Raw genomic sequence first — 17,738 nt, 5'->3', positions numbered from 1 at the left:
GCTGGAGTCGGAGGCATGGTGGGCACTGCTGGTTCTGGGAGTCTGGCTGGATGGCTGCTGAGCTTGGTGTGGCTGGGCACAGGAATGTTCTGCAAGATGCTGTTGATGGTTCTTGGCAGGCAAAATGGGACACAATGACACACACTATAAAAAAGACAAAGCACAGCTGCTGCTGTGGTATCTTTCATTTAATAATAGAATCATAGAATAATTAGGGTTGGAATGCAGCTTAAGATCATTTATTTCCAACCTCCCTGCCATGGGCAGGGACACCTCACACTAGACGATGTCACCCAAGATCTGTCCAACCTGGCCTTGAATACTGCCAGGGATGGAGCATGACATGGTTAGTCCCTCCCATCACCCTCATTCTGTCAAGGGCACATTGCATGCCAATGTCCCCAAAGAAAAGGAATATCATTGTATCTCATCACTATCTGTCATGACTCTTGTCAGGTTGATTTTCAAGAAGACATTTGGGATCTGCCTAGCTTCTACCTGCTTTCCTTCAGGAATCACATCTTGCTATGTGAGGTTTATCCAGAGTAGGGTCTATGCCCATCCCCATTGACCAAAGCTTTTCCCTCTTTGCCTTCCATGTCTTCTCCCCTCCTTATGCTCTGTCACTGTGTAGCTCAAGAAGTGTTAGGACCAGCAGTGAGTTTACCGCCCAATCAAGCCATTCCCTTGGGCTGCCTGCATCCCCAGGCCTCCCGGGATTGGGACTCTAATGGAACCACCCACACAGGAAAGGCCCAGCTCAGAGTCACTTGGGAGGCCATGGGACAAAGAGGGAGAGTGTCACCAATGCCCAGCATCTTGCCAAATGCCTTGCCTCAAAACCCTATTTCAGTGCAATACCCTCAGGGCACACCATGTGAGCCAGAACCTGTTCTATGTCCAAGAGCCACTGCAGGGGAGTCTGGCCAGATGTGAGGATGGGCAGAGATGGAAACAGCTTGTGTCAGGAACGGATGGGAGACATGCTCGGCAAGGGGACATGGCAAGCATATGGCAGAAGCATGGATTTAAACTCCATTTCCCTTGACCTCCAAAGGTGACCAATAAGAAGCGAACAAAAGGAAGCAATGACAGCATGCTGGTTTTAGAGAGGATTTGGGAGAGCTTCTACAAGAAGATATGGTGCATCCATGTGAGCTTTGAAATACATAGTGTTTAATGCGGGAGGGAGACCCAAGGAATCTCACTGGGATGCACTCTACAAGACTGATACAGGACAGTCATCATTAGTTAGAATACAGTGAACAAGCTGCCTAAATGATCAAAGGGCACAACCATGGGGCATTCAGGCAGCCAAGACCAAGGAGCCCAGAGGTTAAGGGCATGTGGGAAAGAAGAAGAAAGGAACAGGAAAAAGAAAGAGACAACACTGTGATGCAACACAGCTTTTATTGAAGTTTGAGGTGGGGAAGTAACTGGGGAAAAAGCAGGTCCCCAACATCTCCAGGCCATGGGCAGAACAACACAGAGCATCAGCTCTGCCACTGGAGTAGGCACGTGATGTGAGTCTCTGTCACCAGAGAGAAATGAGTCTTAAGGGGATGCTCAAGCAGGAAATGAAAAAAAAAAAATGGGACAAAAGCTGTCAGGAGGCTTCCAAGATTTGAAAACTGGAAGTGCTGAAGGGAAGATCTTCCTTTGGGCATCATCATGTTGATATGTGCCAGAGGCTTTCCTGGAGCTCTCAGTTGTCTGAGGATGGACCATGGTGGGGCTTAGCAGCTCCCACAGCTGGCACCGAAGGACAGGAGGCCTCGGCCCCAGCCGCCATATCCACAGCCCCCAAAGCCTCCGTAGCCACCAAAGCCTCCGTAGCCTCCACAGCTACCATAGCCTCCATAGCCACCAAAGCCACCAAGGCCTCCATAGCCCCCATAGCCTCCGTAGCCTCCAAATCCACCATAGCCTCCAAAACTGCCACCGTAACCCCCAGCAATGGCAGGGACTCCCGCTGAGCCCACAGCGCTGTGCTGAGGGAAGGAGCTGAGGATGGGTCCGGGGAAGGTGACCACTGAAGCCGGGGGCTGGATCACCACTGTGGAGCTCTGGCACTGACGCACGCAGGGCTCGTTGGTGGTGTCAGCCAGGGGGCATGGGGTGGCCACCCCACAGGAGGGGACACACAGGCTGGAGCAGGACATCTTCCAAGCAGGTGCGGAGTCCTGGAAAATGCACCAGGGATTAGGCAAGGGTGAGGGCAAGAAACTCTGTCAAGGGAGGCAGGGAGAGATCTGCAAGAGGCTCCCAAGAGCTGCACTTACCCGTTTGATCAGGAGAGTCAAGAGCAGGAATCTGGATAGAGGCTGTGAGGCTTTCAGCTCTTTTATACACGTCCCAGGCTCCCAGGGCATAGGCCAGGGGGAGTGGTCAGAATCCCCAAGGACTCATGGAAGACAGTGGATAAGCTTCATGACACAATTAATAAGACTAGAAACTTTTGGCCCTTTGTATTGGGGTCAGTGGTATGTGAATGTGCCCTGGAGTGCATACGGGTGATGGGGTATAGCATGACACATTCCATGATAGACAAGTTGCTGTAGCTGACCTTGCAGCACCAATAAACACGGATCTGACATTAATCCCCCTCTTTGCCTATCCACTGCTGAGTGAGCCAGCAGTGTCCAGCGTGCCTGTGCCTGTAGGCAGCGTGGCCACGCACACCTTGGCTCACTGTGGGTGCTCATCAGCCTCTCCTGTATCAGCCCTTAATGTCCAGTTGAGGAATTGAGTCCCTCCAGAGCGGACTTGACGCAGATCACACTCACAGACACGTGGCCAGGGAACCTGGGGGAGTCTTCGTTCCCTTGCCCTCCTGCCCCTCTGTGCATGTCTCCTTCTCACCTGCTGTCAGATATCACTGCTCCCCTAACATGTCAGTGTTGAGCTCCCAGCCTGTGATTCTCCCCACACACAGCAACTGCAGCTCCTACTCTTAGCATGGCTCTTGGTCGGTAAGGCTCCGTCACACCCTGATAAGCAAGGTCATAGAAATGGCCCACTTTTAGGAATGGTTCTGAACTGCTGCCCCAAAAGGGTACTGGAATGTCTTGGGCCTTTAGAATGTGGAATGTCCTCTCCCTTTGCTTAACCTCCTTGTACCTCTGTTTACCGCCATGTAAAAGAGAGGTAAAACCAGGTGTGCTGGCTGTGCCCAGGAATGCAAAGCACTTCTGCAAGGTGCCCAAGACTCCAACACATGAGCAAAGTGGGAGGATTAGGGACCAATTGGGGTTTATTGGTGCCATGAGGTCAGCTACAGCATCACCTTGTCTTTCATGTCATGGTGTGTCAAGATCTGTTCCTCCCATTCTGGTTTTGCTCTCCAGTACACGTTTGCTTGCTACTCTCCTCAGTGAGGATGGACTTACTTTGTTTCATGAGGCTTCACAGCTTGATTTCATCATTATCTGGGGCTTGTGTTGCTGATGCTGGCCACTGCCCCAGGCAGTGTGGGACATGTATAAAAGAGCTGTGGGCTTCAGAGCTCCCTATCCAGCTTCTTCTTCTTGACTCTCCTGATCATTCAGGTAAGTCCCAGACTTACGTCCTTCTTTCCTTCTTCAGCTGTGTATCTTTGTCAACATCTCTTTGCTGTCTTCTCCATCACTTTTCATAAGGATAGGATTTGATCGTGCTCTTTCAGAGAAAGGGATATGTCTGAATTTTAACCTTTAGGTCAGATCTATGACTATACTGATGCCCTCAAGTCCCTTGTGAGGTCACTGTTATCTGCATTTGATGCGGGGACTTTTTTCCTATGTGGCAGTCAGGATAAGGAATCATTGAGGAGACCAAGGGGGTTACAGCAGCATGCCAAGTGTGGGATGGGATTTTGCTCTGGCTGCCTGAGATGATCAGAGCATGTCCTGGAGCAAGGGTTCCAAGTAGAATAGAGTGAGGATGGATTTGTCATCAGGCCATGTACTGCACCATAACTCTGTCTTCTCCTGCAGCTTGACCTCCTGAAGAGAAGAATGTCCTGCTCCAGCCTGTGCGTCCCTTCCTGTGGGGTGGCCGCCCCATGCCCCCTGGCTGACACCACCAACGAGCCCTGCGTGCGTCAGTGCCAGAGCTCCTCAGTGGTGATCCAGCCCCCAGCCACGGTGGTCACCTTCCCTGGACCCATCCTCAGCTCCTTCCCTCAGCACAGTGCTGTTGGCTCAGCGGGAGTCCCTGCCATTGCTGGGGGCTATGGTGGCAGTTTTGGTGGCTACGGTGGATTCGGAGGCTATGGAGGCTATGGAGGCCTTGGTGGCTATGGTGGCTATGGAGGCTATGGTAGCTGTGGAGGCTATGGAGGCTTTGGTGGCTACGGAGGCTTCGGTGGCTACGGAGGCTTTGGTGGCTGTGGAGGATATGGCGGCTGGGGCCGAGGCCTCCTGTCCTTCGGTGCCAGCTGTGGAAGCTGCTAAACCCCACTGGCATCTGGCCTCAGATAATAGAGAGCTCCAGAAAAGCCTTTGGCATATGCCAACATGATGATCCCCAAAGGAGGAACATTCCTTTCATCACTGCTGGGATCTAGAGGTTGGATGCCTGCTGCTTGTTGGAGCCCAGCTCTGCCTTCCTCCTGCCCTACTTGATCATCCCTTCAAGACTTGTTACCCCCTGATGACAGAGACCCACATTAGGCTCCTGCTCCTGCAGCATGGTTGGTGCCCTTTGGAGCACTGCCCACTGCCAGCAGTGCTGGACTGACCTTGCTCGGGGCTCTGCTCTTGTCCTTACTCCTTTCCCCCTTAAACTGCAATAAAGGCTGTGTTGCATCGTAGTGCTGACCTTTGGTTTTATTTGACTCTTCCTCCATGCACAATATCCCATGTGGCATTATGTTTCCTATGAGTGTCCTAGACAGTTCCCACCCATGACCTTTTGAAGGAGACCTTTGGGTGGTGTCTGACTTCCTCCTGCTTTCTCTCAGTAATCACCTGTTGCTATGTGGGGGCTGCCCAGAGCAGGGACTATGGCCATGTTCATGGACCACAGCTAGTCTTTCTTTCCCTCCGTGGCTTCTGCTCTCCTTAAGTTCCTGCACTGTGCATCTCAAAAAGAACTGTTGGGACCAGCAGTGAATTTTCTGCCCACTCTGGCCATTGCCATGAGCTGCCTGCACCTCCAGCTGTCATGCGATTGGTAAGACAATGGAGCCATCTCAAAGGTAAAGGTCCAGCTCAGAGTCACTTGTGAGAATACAGGTCTAAAGAAGAGTGTCACCAATTGCCAGATCCTCCCCAAATGCCTTGCCTCCATTGCCTCCACATTCCTGCAACCTGGCACTGCGTTCACCTGCAGTGTTTCTTCCATCTTCTAATGCTCCTCAGAGCACTTCTGGCCCCATCTGCCCCTCACTGCTACTTCAGAATGTCTTCCCAGCCATGTTACCCACCTCACACTGCAGACCCAGAAGTTCCCTGGAACAACAGGAGGGCTTCGTACAGCCAGTGCTCCTACAGCAGAGATGGGATCACCCAAACCCCCTTCCACCATGGTGCCCTCAGCAGAAACACAGGGGACATCGCATGAAGCACCACATAAAAGGTGTCTGAGAGAAAGTGCAGGTAAATCCAGGCAGATATGGGACAATTGATCCCTCTTTTTCTGGGCTCCCCAGCAATGACCAACATGCTGTCAATTTACCCTTCCTGAATGGCTTTGTCTGAAACTGCCTGTGTACAAGACCAAAGTGCAGTGCTGGGATCACACGATGGGAAGTTACCTGGGGAAGGGAGGGACCTTGGCAGTGTTGGCAATGCAACCTCCCTCTCAAACAGCTGTATGCTTCCTTTGACTTGCATACTAGGGGAAAATCCTGTCTCAGAGAGGACATTTGGGAAGACTTGGCTGTGTCTATCATGCATTTTCAGATTCGTACCCATCCCTGGCTGAGCACAGGGACATGTCCAGCATGTGGCAGCAGCACTGTCGAAGCAAAGTTTTTCTCTCCATTTCCCTGGACCACCCAATGTGACCAATGCAAATCTAACAAAGAGAGGCAATGGCACCATGCCAGTTTTGGAGAGCACTTGGAAGACCGTCCATGAGACACCTATGGTGCTTTCACATCCCCAAACAGGCCAATGGATCCATATTTCATTTATTGCTAAATGGAGACCAGAGGAAGCCCCCAACAACATCCTGTACAAGACACAGTTTTGACAGTCATCATCATTTGAATCACACTGAGCACTGAATCCAGCCACTCAAATGCCCCAAAGGCACTGCTATTTGTTATTCAAGTAACCCAGCCTAAGAAGCCCAGAGGTCTGGGGCAAGTGAGAAAGAAGAAGTAAGGCTCAGAAAAAAACCAAAGGATCAACACTGCGATACAACAGAGATTTTATTGAAGATTGAGGTGGGGAAGGAAATGGGAGAAATGCAGCAACACAACCAAGGCCATCCAAGGTCTCCATTCCATGGGAAGAACTATAAAGAGCATCAGCCCTGCCACTGGAGCAGGCACCTTGTGCCGGTTTCTTTTATAAGTGGGCAACGTATGTGGAAAGGGTGCTCAAGTAGAGGAGAAGGGAGGCAGAGTAGGGCTCCAACAGGCAAGAGGCATGGAACCTGTTGATGCCAGGAGTACCGAAGCGATGTTCTTTTGGGCATCATCATGTTGGGACATGCCAGAGGCTTTCCTGGAGATCTCTGTCTTCTGAGGCTGGACATGAGAGGGGCTTAGCAACTCCCACACCAACCACCGAAGGACCTGAGACCGCGGCCCCAGCCTCCATATCCACAGCCCCCAAAGCCTCCGTAGCCACCAAAGCCTCCATAGCCTCCACAGCTACCATAGCCTCCATAACCCCCAAAGCCACCAAGGCCTCCATAGCCACCATAACCCCCAAAGCCTCCATAGCCTCCAAATCCTCCATATCCTCCATAACTGCCTCCGTAGCCCCCAGCAATGGCAGGGACTCCCGCTGAGCCCACAGCGCTGTGCTGAGGGAAGGAGCTGAGGATGGGTCCGGGGAAGGTGACCACCGAAGCCGGGGGCTGGATCACCACTGAGGAGCTCTGGCACTGACGCACGCAGGGCTCATTGATGGTGTCAGCCAGTGGGCAGGGGGCAGCCACCCCACAGGAAGGGACACACAGGCTGGAGCAGGACATCTTTCAGGCAGGTATGGAGTCCTGGAAAATGCACCAGGGATTAGGCAAGGGTGAGGGCAAGAAACCCTGTCAAGGGAGGCAGGGAGAGATCTGCAAGAGACTGCAAGAGCTGCACTTACCTGATTGATCTGGAGAGTCAAGAGCAAGAATTTGGGTAGAGGCTGTGAAGCCTTCAGCTCTTTTATACTTATCCCAGACTGCTGGGTCAACAGCCATGGGGTGTGAATGATACCCACAAATACTCATGGAAGACAGTGGATAAACTTCATGACACACATAATTACATAAGTAACTCTGGTCCCTCTTTATTGGGGTCAGTGGTATGCGACTGTGCCCTGGAGTGCATATGGGCGATGGGATATGGCACAGCACATTCCATGATAGACAAGGTTCTTCTGTCGCTGACCTTGCATCACTCACAAACACAGGTCTGTCATTAACCCCCCCTTTGTCTTCCCATTGCTGAGAGATTCAGCAGTGCCCAGCATGCCTGTGCCTGTCAGGAGCATGACCATGTGCCCACTGGCTCATTGTAGGTCCTCATCAGCCTCTCCTGTAGCAGCCCCCAATGTCCAGTTAAGGAGCTGAGTCTTTCCAGAGAGGGCTCGAGAAGGTCCGCGCTCACAAACACGCGGCCAAGGAAGCTGGGGGAGTCCTTTCTCCTTTCCTGCCCTCCTGCGCCTCTGTTCATTTCTCCTTCTCACCTATGACCCTGCTGCTGGATCTCAGTGCTTCCCTAACAAGAAAATGTTGAGATCCCAGCATTTAGGTCTCCTCCCCGACACATCTAATGCAGCTTCTACTCTTTGCATGGATCTTAGTTGATAAGACACAGCCACAACCTGATAAGCAAGGTCATAGAGATGGCCCACGTTTAGGGATGCTTCTGAACTGTTACCCCAAAAGGGTCCTGGAATGTCTTGGGCCTTCAGAAGTCATTCTAAGCATGTGGAATGGCTTCTGTCTTTGCCCAAGCTCCCCGTGCCTCTGTTTACCACCTTGTAAAAGAGAGGTAATGACAGGCGTGCGTGCTGTGCCCAGGATTGCAAAGCACTTCTGCAAGGTGCCCAAGACTCCAGCACATAAGCAAAGCGGGAGGATTAGGAGCCGATCGGGGTTTAAGGTGCCATGAGGTCAGCTACAGCATCGCCTTGTCTTTCATGTCATGGCGTGTCATGGTCAGTTCCACCCATTCCCTGTTTGCTCTCAGGGCAGGTTTGCATGCTTCTGTCCCCAGTGAGGATGCGTTCTTTGTTTCATGAGGCTTCAGCCCTTGACTTCATTATTAGCTGAGGCTTCTGTCACTGATGCTGGCAACTGCTCCAGGCAGTGTGGGACATGTATAAAAGAGCTGCGGGCATCACAGCTCCCTATCCAGCTTCTTCCACTTGACTCGCCTGATCACTGTGGTAAGTCCTAGACTTATGTTCTTATGTTCTTCTTTTCTTCTTTAGCTGTGTGTCCTTGTCAACATCTCTTTGCTGTCATCTCCATCAGCTTTCATAAATATAGATAGGATGTGATGGTGCTCTTTTAGAGAAAGGAAAGAACTTGAATTTTATTCTTCCATGTGAGATCTATAAGTATACAAATGCACTCAAGTGACTTGTGAGGTCATTGATACCTTATCTGTGTTTGATGTTGGGTCTTTTTCCCAAGGGGTATTCAGGCTCATAGAGCATAGAGGAGTGCAAGGGGTTTACAGCAGCATGTCAAATGTGGAACAGGTTGTGCTCTGTCTGCCTGAGATGATCCAGGGAACATCCTGGAGCAGACGTTCCAAGTAGAATAGAGTGAGGATGGATTTGTCATCAGGCCATGTACTGCACCATAACTCTGTCTTCTCCTGCAGCTTGACCTTCCAAAGACAAGAATGTCCTGCTCCAGCCTTTGTGTACCTTCCTGTGGGGTGGCCGCCCCATGCCCAGTGGCTGACACCACCAATGAGCCCTGCGTGCGTCAGTGCCAGAGCTCCACAGTGGTGATCCAGCCCCCGGCCTCAGTGGTCACCTTCCCCGGACCCATCCTCAGCTCCTTCCCTCAGCACAGCGTTGTGGGCTCAGCGGGAGTCCCTGCCATTGCTGGGGGCTACGGCGGAAGTTATGGAGGCTATGGTGGATTTGGAGGCTATGGTGGCTACGGGGGCTATGGAGGCCTTGGTGGCTATGGTGGCTATGGAGGCTATGGTAGCTGTGGAGGCTACGGAGGCTTTGGCGGCTATGGAGGCTTTGGTGGCTACGGAGGCTTTGGGGGCTGTGGATATGGAGGCTGGGGCCGAGGCCTCAGGTCCTTCGGTGGTTGGTGTGGCAGCTGCTAAACCCCACCGGTGTCTGGCCTCTGACAATAGAGAGCTTCAGAAAAGCCTATGGCATATGCCAACATGACGATGCCGAAAGGAAGAACATTCATTCCATCACTGCTGGGATCTAGAGGTTGGATGCCTCTTGCTTGTTGGAGCCCAGCTCTGCCTTCCTCCTGCTCTGCTTGAGCATCTCTACAAGACTCATCATCGCGCGATGACAGAGACGCACACTAGGTTCCTGCTCCTGCAGCATGGTTGATGCCCTATGGAGCACTGCCCACTGCCAGCAGTGCGGGACTTATCTTGCTTGGGGCTCTGCTCTTCTCCCTACACCTTTCCCTACTTAAACTTCAATAAAAGCTGAGTTGCATCACATTGGTGGCCTTTGGTTTTATTTGATTCTTCCTCCATGCACAATATCCCATGTGGCATTATGGTTTCCCATGAGTGTCCTAGACAGTTCCCACCCATAACCTTTTGAAGGAGACCTTTGGGTGGTGTCTGGCTTTCTCCTGCTTTCTCTCAGAAATCATTTGTTACTATGGGAGGGTTGCCCAGAGCAAGGACCCTGCTCATGCTTATTGACCACAGCTAATCTTTCTTTCCCTCCGTAGCTTCTGCTCTCCTTAAGCTCTTGCACTGTGCAACTCAAAAAGAGCTGTTGGGACCAGCGGTGTATTTTCTGCCCACTCTGGCCATTGCCATGAGCTGCCTGCACCTCCAGCTGTCATGCGATTGGTAAGACAATGGAGCCATCTCAAAGGTGAAAGTCCAGCTCAGAGTCACTTGTGAGAATACAGGTCTAAAGAAGAGTGTCACCAATTGCCAGATCCTCCCCAAATGCCTTGCCTCCATTGCCTCCATGTTCCTGCAACCTGGCACCATGTTCACCTATTGTGTTTCCCCCATCTTCTAAAGCTCCTTGGAGCACTTTTGGCCCAATCTGCCCCTCACTGCTACTTCAGAATGTCTTCCCAGCCATGTTACCCACCTCACACTGCAGACCCAGAAGTTCCCTGGAAGAACAGGAGGGTTTCCTACAGCCAGTGATCCAAAAAAGACCTTGCTGGCCTTTTCCTGCCCTTCCTCACATACCAGCTCACAATGTATCATGTACAGCCAAATGGTTCCAAAATCACCCCGATATGGCAGCAGAGATGGGACCACCCAAACCCCCTCCCACCACAGTGCCTTCAGCGGACACACAGGAGACACCACGTGAGACACCACATAAAAGATGTCTGAGAGAAAGTGCAGGTAAATCCAGGCAGATATGGCACAGAGCACATGTATTTACCTGCGCTCCCCAGCAATGACCAACGTGCTGTCAATTTGCCCCTCCTGATACCTTTGCCTAGAACTGCCTGTATACAAGACCAAAGTGCAGCGCTAGGATCACGCTATGGGAAGTTACCTGGGGAAGAGAGGGATCTTGACGGGGTTGGCATTGCAACCTCCCTCTCAAAAAGCGTTATGCTTCATTTGACTTGGATACAGAGAGAAAATCCTGGCTCAGTGAAGACATTTGGGAAGACTTTTGTGTGCATTTCTGAGTAGTACCCATACCTGACTGGGCATGGGAACATGGGCAGAATGCGGCAGCAGCACTCTACTTGCATGTTTTTTCTCAATATTTAACTGGACCTTCCAATGTGACCATTATGGAAGCCAGCAATGGGAGGCAATTGTACAATACTCATTTTGCAGAGCATTTTGAAAACATTCCACATGACACCTAAGGTGCTTTCACGTCTTCCAAGAGAGCTCTGGGAATGTATTGTGTTTATTGCTGGAGGAAGACCAGAGGAAGCTCGCTGTGACATCCTCCACAGAACCCAGATGAGACGGTCATCCTCATTCACATCAGACTGAGCAAGCCACCCAAGTGCTCCAAAACCACTACTATGGATTACTGAAGAAGCCCAGCACAAGAAGGCCAGAGGTTTAGGGCAAGAGAGAAAGAAGAAGAACGGATCAGGAAAAACAAATGCCCAACATTGCGATACAACACAGCTTTTATTGAAGTTTGAAGCAGGGATAAAATTGGGAGAATTGGATTATGCCAACCAAGGCAATGCAACCACTGCAGGCAGTGGGCAGAACTACAAAGAACACCAGCCCTTCCACTGGAGCAGGCACGTGGTGGGGGTTTCTGATCTGAGAGGTCAATGACTCTGGAAATGATGCTCAAGCAGAGGAGGAGGAAGGCAGAGTTGGGCTCCAACAGGCAAAAGGTGTCAAAGCTCTGAATGGCAGAAGTGCGGAAGAGATGTTCTTCTTTTGGGCATCATCATGTTGAGATGTGCCAGAGGCTTTCCTGGATCTCTCTGTCATCTGAGGCGTGTCCCAGGTGTGGCTTACCAGCTGCCACACCAACCACCAAAGGACCTGAGACCGGGGCCCCAGCATCCATATCCACAGCCCCCAAAACCTCCATAGCCACCAAAGCCTCCGTAGCCGCCAAAGCCTCCGTAGCCTCCACAGCCACCATAGCCTCCATAGCCCCAATAGCCACCAAGGCCTCCATAGCCACCAAGGCCTCCATAGCCACCGTAGCCACCATAGCCTCCAAATCCACCATAGCCTCCATAACTGCCACCGTAACCCCCAGCAATGGCAGGGACTCCCGCTGAGCCCACAACGCTGTGCTGAGGGAAAGAGCTGAGGATGGGTCCAGGGAAGGTGACCACAGAGGCTGGGGGCTGGATCACCACTGAGGAGCTCTGGCACTGACGCACACAGGGCTCATTGATGGTGTCAGCCAGCGGGCACGGGGCAGCAACCCCACAGGAAGGGACGCACAGGCTGGAGCAGGACATCTTTCAGGCAGGTACGGAGTCCTGGAAAATGCACCAGGGATTAGGCAAGGGTGAGGGCAAGAAACTCTGTCAAGGGAGGCAGGGAGAGATCTGCAAGAGGCTCCCAGGGCTGCACTTACCTGATTGATCAGGAGAGTCAAGAGCAGGAATCTGGATAGAGGCTTTGAATCCCTCATCTCTTTTATACATTTCCCAGACTGCCCGGGGCATCAGCCATGGGGTGTGGGCAGAATCCGCAAATACTCATGGAAGCCAGGGGATAAGCATCATGACACACATAATTAGATAAGTAACTCTTGTCCCTCTTTACTGGGGTCAGTGGTATGCGAAGGTGCCCTGGAGTACATATGGGTAAATGAATATGGCTTGACACATTCCATGATAGACAAGATGCTGTTGTAGCTGACGTTGCACAAGACTGTCTTTAGTCCCCCACTTTGCCTGCCCGCATCTGATGGAGCCTGTAGAGCCCAGCATGGCTGGGCCTGTGGGGAGCATGGCCATGTGCACCCTGGCTCCCTCTGGGTGCTCATCAACCTCTCCTGTATTAGCCCTTAACGTTCAGTTGAGGGAATTTGTTCCCAGCAGAGAGGGCTTGAGGACGTCCACACTCAGAGACACGTGGCCAAGGAAGCTGGGGGAGTCATGGTTCCCTTCTTGCCATCCTGTGCCTCTGTGCATGTATCCTTCCCACCCAAGAGCCAGCTGCTGGATGTCATTGCTCACATAGGACGTAAATGTTGAGCTCCCAGCATATGAGTCTCCACCCACAAATCAAATGCAGCTCCTACTCATTTCATGCCTCTTGGTCGGTAAGGCCCAGTGACGCCCTGAAAAGCAAGGTCATAGAGGAAGCCGAGGGTTAGAGATGCTCTGAACTGTTGCCTCAAAAGGGTGCTGGAATGCCTTGCCCCTTCAGAAGTCATTCCAAGCATGTGGAAAGGCTTCTGTCTTTGCCCAAGCTCCCATGCCTCTGTTTATCACCTTGTAAAAGAGAGGTAATGACAGGCGTGATGGCGGTGCCCAGGACGGCAAAGCACTTCTGCAAGGTGCCCAAGACTCCAACACATGAGCAAAGTGGGAGGATTAGGGACCGATCGGGGTTTATTGGTGCCATGAGGTCACCTTGTCTTTCATGTCAGGGCGTGTCGTGATCTGCCCCTCCCATTCTCTGTTTGCTCTCCAGGGCACGTTTGCTCGCTACGATCCCCAGTGAGGATGCGTACTTTGTTTCATGAGGCTTCACAGCTTGATTTCCTCTTTAGCTTGGGCTTCTGTCGCTGATGCTGGCCACTGCCCCAGGCAGTGTGGGACATGTATAAAAGAGCTGAGGGCTTCAGAGCTCCCTATCCAGCTTCTTCCTCTTGACTCTCCTGATCCTTCAGGTAAGTCCCAGGCTTACGTCCTTTTTTCCTTCTTCAGCTGTGTATCTTTGATAACATTTCTTGGCTGTCTTCTCCATCACCTTTCATGATAATAGATAGGATGCGACGGTGCTCTCTTAGAGACAGGGAAAGCTTTGAAGTTTAACCTGTAGGTCAGATCTATAAGTCAACCAATGCAATCAAGTCCCTTGTGAGGTCACTGTTTTCTTATCTGTGATTGATGTGGGGTCTTTTTTCCTATGTCAGTCTCAGGGGCATTCAGGCTCATAGAGCATGGAGGAGTGCAAGGGGTTTCCAACAGCATGTCAACTGTAGCTCAGGTTTCTGCGCTGTCTCTGACTGCCTGACATGATACAGGGAATGTCCTGGAGCAAGGATCGAAAGCACAAAAAAGAGAGGAGGGATTTGGCATTAGGCCATGTACTGCGCCATAATTCTGTCTTTTCCTGCAGCTTGACCTCCTGAACAGAAGAATGTCCTGCTCCAGCCTGTGCGTCCCTTCCTGTGGGGTGGCCGCCCCGTGCCCGCTGGCTGACACCACCAATGAGCCCTGCATGCGTCAGTGCCAGAGCTCCTCGGTGGTGATCCAGCCCCCAGCTTCAGTGGTCACCTTCCCCGGACCCATCCTCAGCTCCTTCCCACAGCACAGCGTTGTGGGCTCAGCGGGAATCCCTGCCATTGCCGGGGGCTATGGCGGCAGTTATGGAGGCTATGGAGGATTTGGAGGCTATGGTGGCTACGGTGGCTATGGAGGCCTTGGTGGCTATGGAGGCCTTGGTGGCTATTTGGGCTTTGGAGGCTATGGTAGCTGTGGAGGCTACGGAGGCTTTGGCGGCTACGGAGGCTTCGGTGGCTACGGAGGCTTTGGTGGCTATGGAGGCTTTGGGGGCTGTGGATATGGAGGCTGGGGCCGCGGTCTCAGGTCCTTCGGTGGTTGGTGTGGCAGCTGGTAAGCCCCACCTGGGACCGGCCTGAGACAACAAAGAACTCCAGGGAAGTCTATGGCACATTCCAACTTGACGATACCCTAAAGAAGAACGTCCTTTCATCACTTCTGGGATCCAGAGCTTGGACACCTGTTGCTTGTTGGAGCCCAGCTCTGCCTTCCTCCTTTCAAGACTCGTTACCCCATGATGACAGAGACCCACATTAGGTTCCTGCTGCTGCAGCATGGTTGATGCCATTTGGAGCACTGCCCACTGCCAGCAGTGCTGGACTGACCTTGCTCGGGGCTCTGCTCTTGTCCCAACTCCTTTCCCTCTTAAACTGCAATAAAAGCTGCGTTGCATCACATTGGTGGCCTTTGGTTTTATTTGATTCTTCCTCCATGCACAATGAGCAATATCCCATGTGGCATTATGGTTTCCCATGAGTGTCCTAGACAGTTCCCACCCATGACCACTTGAAGGAGGCCTTTGGGTGGTGTCTGGCTTTCTCCTGCTTTCTCTCAGAAATCACTTACTGCTATGGGAGGGTAGCCCAGAGCAGAGACCCTGTTCATGCTCATTGACCACAGCTAATCTTTCTTTCTGTCTGTGGCTTCTGCTCTCCTTAAACTCCTGCACTGTGCAGCTCAAAAAGTACTGTTGGGACCAACAGTGAATTTTCTGCCCACTCTGGCCATTCCCATGAGCTGCCTGCAGCTCCAGCTCTCAAGGGACTGGCAGAACAATGAAGTCATCACAAAGGTAAAGGTCCACCTCAGAGTTACTTGTTAGAATACAGGTCTAAAGAAGAGTGTCACCAATTGCCAGATCATAACCAAATGCCTTGTCTCCATTGCCTTCACATTCCTGCAACCTGGCACCCTGTTCACCTATTGTGTTTCCTCCATCTTCTAATGCTCCTCAGAGCACTATTGTTCCCATCTGCCCCTCACTGTTGCTCCAAATTCTTGTACTGTCCATTTCCTGCGTCCACCACAGCCAGTCTGCAGTCCCAGCTAGGCCCAGGAGCAACAGGATGAATTCCTACCCCCAGTGACCTGAAACAGATTTGCTGGCCTTTTCCTGCCTTTCCTCACACACCAGCTCACAATGTAGCCCAAGCTGCCAAATGGTTCCAAAAGCACCCAGATATGGCAGCAGAGATGGGATCCCCCAAACCCCCTCCCACCACAGTGCCCTCAGCGGACACACAGGAGACACCACGTGAGCCACCGAATAAAAGGTGTCTGGGAGAAAGTCCAGGAAAATCCAGGCAGATATGGGACAGAGGACATGTCTTCACCTGGGCTCCCCAGCAAAGACCAACGTGCTGACAATTTGCCCCTCCTGATGCCTTTGTCTGGAACTGCCTGTATACAAGACCAAAGTGCAGTGCTAGGATCACGCTATGGGAAGTTACCTGGGGAAGAGAAGGATCTTGACGGGGTTGGCATTGCAACCTCCCTCTCAAAAAGCTTTATGCTTCATTTGACTTGGATATAGGGGGAAAATCCTGGCTCAGAGCAGACACTTGGGAAGACTTTTGCGTGCCTTTCTGAGTAGCACCCATACCTGACTGGGCAGGAGATATTACCAGCATGTGACAGCAGCATTCTACTTGCATTTCTTTTTCTCCATTTAACTGGACCTTCCAATGTGACCATTATGGAAGTCAACAATGGGAGGCAATTGTACAATACTAATTTTGCAGAGCATTTTGAAAACATTCCACATGACACCTAAGGTGCTTTCACGTCTTCCAAGAGAGCTCTGGGAATGTATTGTGTTTATTGCTGGAGGAAGACCAGAGGAAGCCTGCTGTGACATCCTCCACAGAACCCAGATGAGACGGTCATCCTCATTCACATCAGACTGAGCAAGCCACCCAAGTGCTCCAAAACCACTACTATGGATTACTGAAGAAGCCCAGCACAAGAAAGCCAGAGGTTTAGAGCAAGAGAGAAAGAAGAAGAACGGATCAGGAAAAACAAACGCCCAACATTGCGATACAACACAGCTTTTATTGAAGTTTGAAGCAGGGATAAAATTGGGAGTAGTGGATTATGCCAACCAAGGCAATGCAACCACTGCAGGCACAGGGCAGAACCACAAAGAGCATCAGCCCTTCCACTGGAGCCGGCTCGTGGTGGGGGTTTCTGATCTGAGAGGTCAATGCCTCTGGAAATGATGCTCAAGCAGAGGAGGAGGAAGGCAGAGTTGGGCTCCAACAGGCAAAATGTGTCAAAGCTCTGAAAGGCAGAAGTGCGGAAGAGATGTTCTTCTTTTGGGCATCATCATGTTGAGATGTGCCGGTGGCTTTCCTGGATCCCTCTGTCATCTGAGGCATGTCCCAGGTGTGGCTTACCAGCTGCCACACCAACCACCGAAGGACCTGAGACCGCGGCCCCAGCCTCCATATCCACAGCCCCCAAAGCCTCCATAGCCTCCAAGGCCGCCGTAGCCGCCAAAGCCTCTGTATCCACCAAAGCCTCCATAGCCTCCACAGCTACCATAGCCTCCATAGCCACCATAGCCACCAAGGCCTCCATAGCCACCATAGCCCCCGTAGCCTCCAAATCCACCATAGCCTCCAAATCCACCATAGCCTCCATAACTGCCGCCGTAACCCCCAGCAATGGCAGGGACTCCCGCTGAGCCCACAACGCTGTGCTGAGGGAAGGAGCTGAGGATGGGTCCGGGGAAGGTGACCACTGAGGCCGGGGGCTGGATCACCACTGAGGAGCTCTGGCACTGACGCACACAGGGCTCATTGACGGTGTCAGCCAGTGGGCATGGGGCAGCCACCCCACAGGAAGGTACGCACAGGCTGGAGCAGGACATCTTTCAGGCAGGCAAGGAGTCCTGGAAAATGCACCAGGAATTAGGCAAGAGTGAGGGCAAGAAACTCTGTCAAGGGAGGCAGGGAGAGATCTGCAAGAGTCTCCCAAGAGCTGCACTTACCCGATTTATCCAAAGAGACAAGAGCAGGAATCTGGATAGAGGCTTTGAATCCCTCATCTCTTTTATACATTTCCCAGACTGCCCGGGGCATCAGCCATGGGGTGTGGGCAGAATCCGCAAATACTCGAGGACGCCAGTGGATAAACATCATGACACACATAATTAGATAAGTAACTCTTGTCCCTCTTTACTGGGGTCAGTGGTACGTGAAGGT

The 17,738-nt window shown here is 51.9% G+C and overlaps 7 protein-coding genes across 8 annotated transcripts; 3 read left to right on the top strand and 4 right to left on the bottom strand.

Moving 5' to 3' along the window:
* Positions 1 to 1,736: 1,736 nt before the first annotated feature.
* LOC133262880 (claw keratin-like) lies at positions 1,737 to 2,162 on the bottom strand. The gene has a single exon (XM_061442387.1). The coding sequence runs from the start codon at positions 2,160 to 2,162 to the stop codon at positions 1,737 to 1,739; it is 426 nt and encodes a 141-aa protein (XP_061298371.1).
* Positions 2,163 to 3,995: 1,833 nt separating this feature from the next.
* Positions 3,996 to 4,433, top strand: LOC133262877 (claw keratin-like). The gene has a single exon (XM_061442384.1). The coding sequence runs from the start codon at positions 3,996 to 3,998 to the stop codon at positions 4,431 to 4,433; it is 438 nt and encodes a 145-aa protein (XP_061298368.1).
* Positions 4,434 to 6,696: 2,263 nt separating this feature from the next.
* LOC133262887 (claw keratin-like) lies at positions 6,697 to 7,131 on the bottom strand. The gene has a single exon (XM_061442397.1). It carries the CDS (start codon positions 7,129 to 7,131, stop codon positions 6,697 to 6,699), a length of 435 nt encoding a protein of 144 aa, XP_061298381.1.
* Positions 7,132 to 9,004: 1,873 nt separating this feature from the next.
* LOC133262874 (claw keratin-like) lies at positions 9,005 to 9,448 on the top strand. Of its 2 annotated transcripts, XM_061442383.1 has the most exons (2): positions 9,005 to 9,299; positions 9,330 to 9,448. In XM_061442383.1, exons 1-2 carry the CDS (start codon positions 9,005 to 9,007, stop codon positions 9,446 to 9,448), a joined length of 414 nt encoding a protein of 137 aa, XP_061298367.1. The 2 variants fall into 2 exon arrangements, with proteins under 2 accessions (XP_061298367.1, XP_061298366.1); XM_061442382.1 differs by having other exon boundaries at positions 9,005 to 9,448.
* Positions 9,449 to 11,790: 2,342 nt separating this feature from the next.
* On the bottom strand, positions 11,791 to 12,252 carry LOC133262920 (claw keratin-like). Its single transcript, XM_061442431.1, has one exon. The coding sequence runs from the start codon at positions 12,250 to 12,252 to the stop codon at positions 11,791 to 11,793; it is 462 nt and encodes a 153-aa protein (XP_061298415.1).
* Positions 12,253 to 14,110: 1,858 nt separating this feature from the next.
* Positions 14,111 to 14,590, top strand: LOC133262919 (claw keratin-like). Its single transcript, XM_061442430.1, has one exon. It carries the CDS (start codon positions 14,111 to 14,113, stop codon positions 14,588 to 14,590), a length of 480 nt encoding a protein of 159 aa, XP_061298414.1.
* A 2,334-nt stretch (positions 14,591 to 16,924) lies between these two features.
* Positions 16,925 to 17,404, bottom strand: LOC133262918 (claw keratin-like). Its single transcript, XM_061442429.1, has one exon. The coding sequence runs from the start codon at positions 17,402 to 17,404 to the stop codon at positions 16,925 to 16,927; it is 480 nt and encodes a 159-aa protein (XP_061298413.1).
* Between the last annotated feature and the right edge of the window lie 334 nt (positions 17,405 to 17,738).

The sequence above is a fragment of the Pezoporus flaviventris genome, unplaced genomic scaffold, assembly GCF_033815535.1.
Source record: "Pezoporus flaviventris isolate CSIRO_AGI_PZ_B2104156 unplaced genomic scaffold, CSIRO_AGI_Pfla_v1 ptg000225l, whole genome shotgun sequence".
NCBI lineage: Eukaryota > Metazoa > Chordata > Aves > Psittaciformes > Psittacidae > Pezoporus > Pezoporus flaviventris.
This window is presented reverse-complemented; position numbering and strand designations above follow the sequence as displayed.

Bases quoted from the DNA above. Each gene is read 5' to 3' on its own strand.
- LOC133262919 (XM_061442430.1), top strand. From the start codon at position 14,111: ATGTCCTGCTCCAGCCTGTGCGTCCCTTCCTGTGGGGTGGCCGCCCCG.
- LOC133262918 (XM_061442429.1), bottom strand. From the start codon at position 17,404: ATGTCCTGCTCCAGCCTGTGCGTACCTTCCTGTGGGGTGGCTGCCCCA.
- LOC133262877 (XM_061442384.1), top strand. From the start codon at position 3,996: ATGTCCTGCTCCAGCCTGTGCGTCCCTTCCTGTGGGGTGGCCGCCCCA.
- LOC133262887 (XM_061442397.1), bottom strand. From the start codon at position 7,131: ATGTCCTGCTCCAGCCTGTGTGTCCCTTCCTGTGGGGTGGCTGCCCCC.
- LOC133262880 (XM_061442387.1), bottom strand. From the start codon at position 2,162: ATGTCCTGCTCCAGCCTGTGTGTCCCCTCCTGTGGGGTGGCCACCCCA.
- LOC133262920 (XM_061442431.1), bottom strand. From the start codon at position 12,252: ATGTCCTGCTCCAGCCTGTGCGTCCCTTCCTGTGGGGTTGCTGCCCCG.
- LOC133262874 (XM_061442382.1), top strand. From the start codon at position 9,005: ATGTCCTGCTCCAGCCTTTGTGTACCTTCCTGTGGGGTGGCCGCCCCA.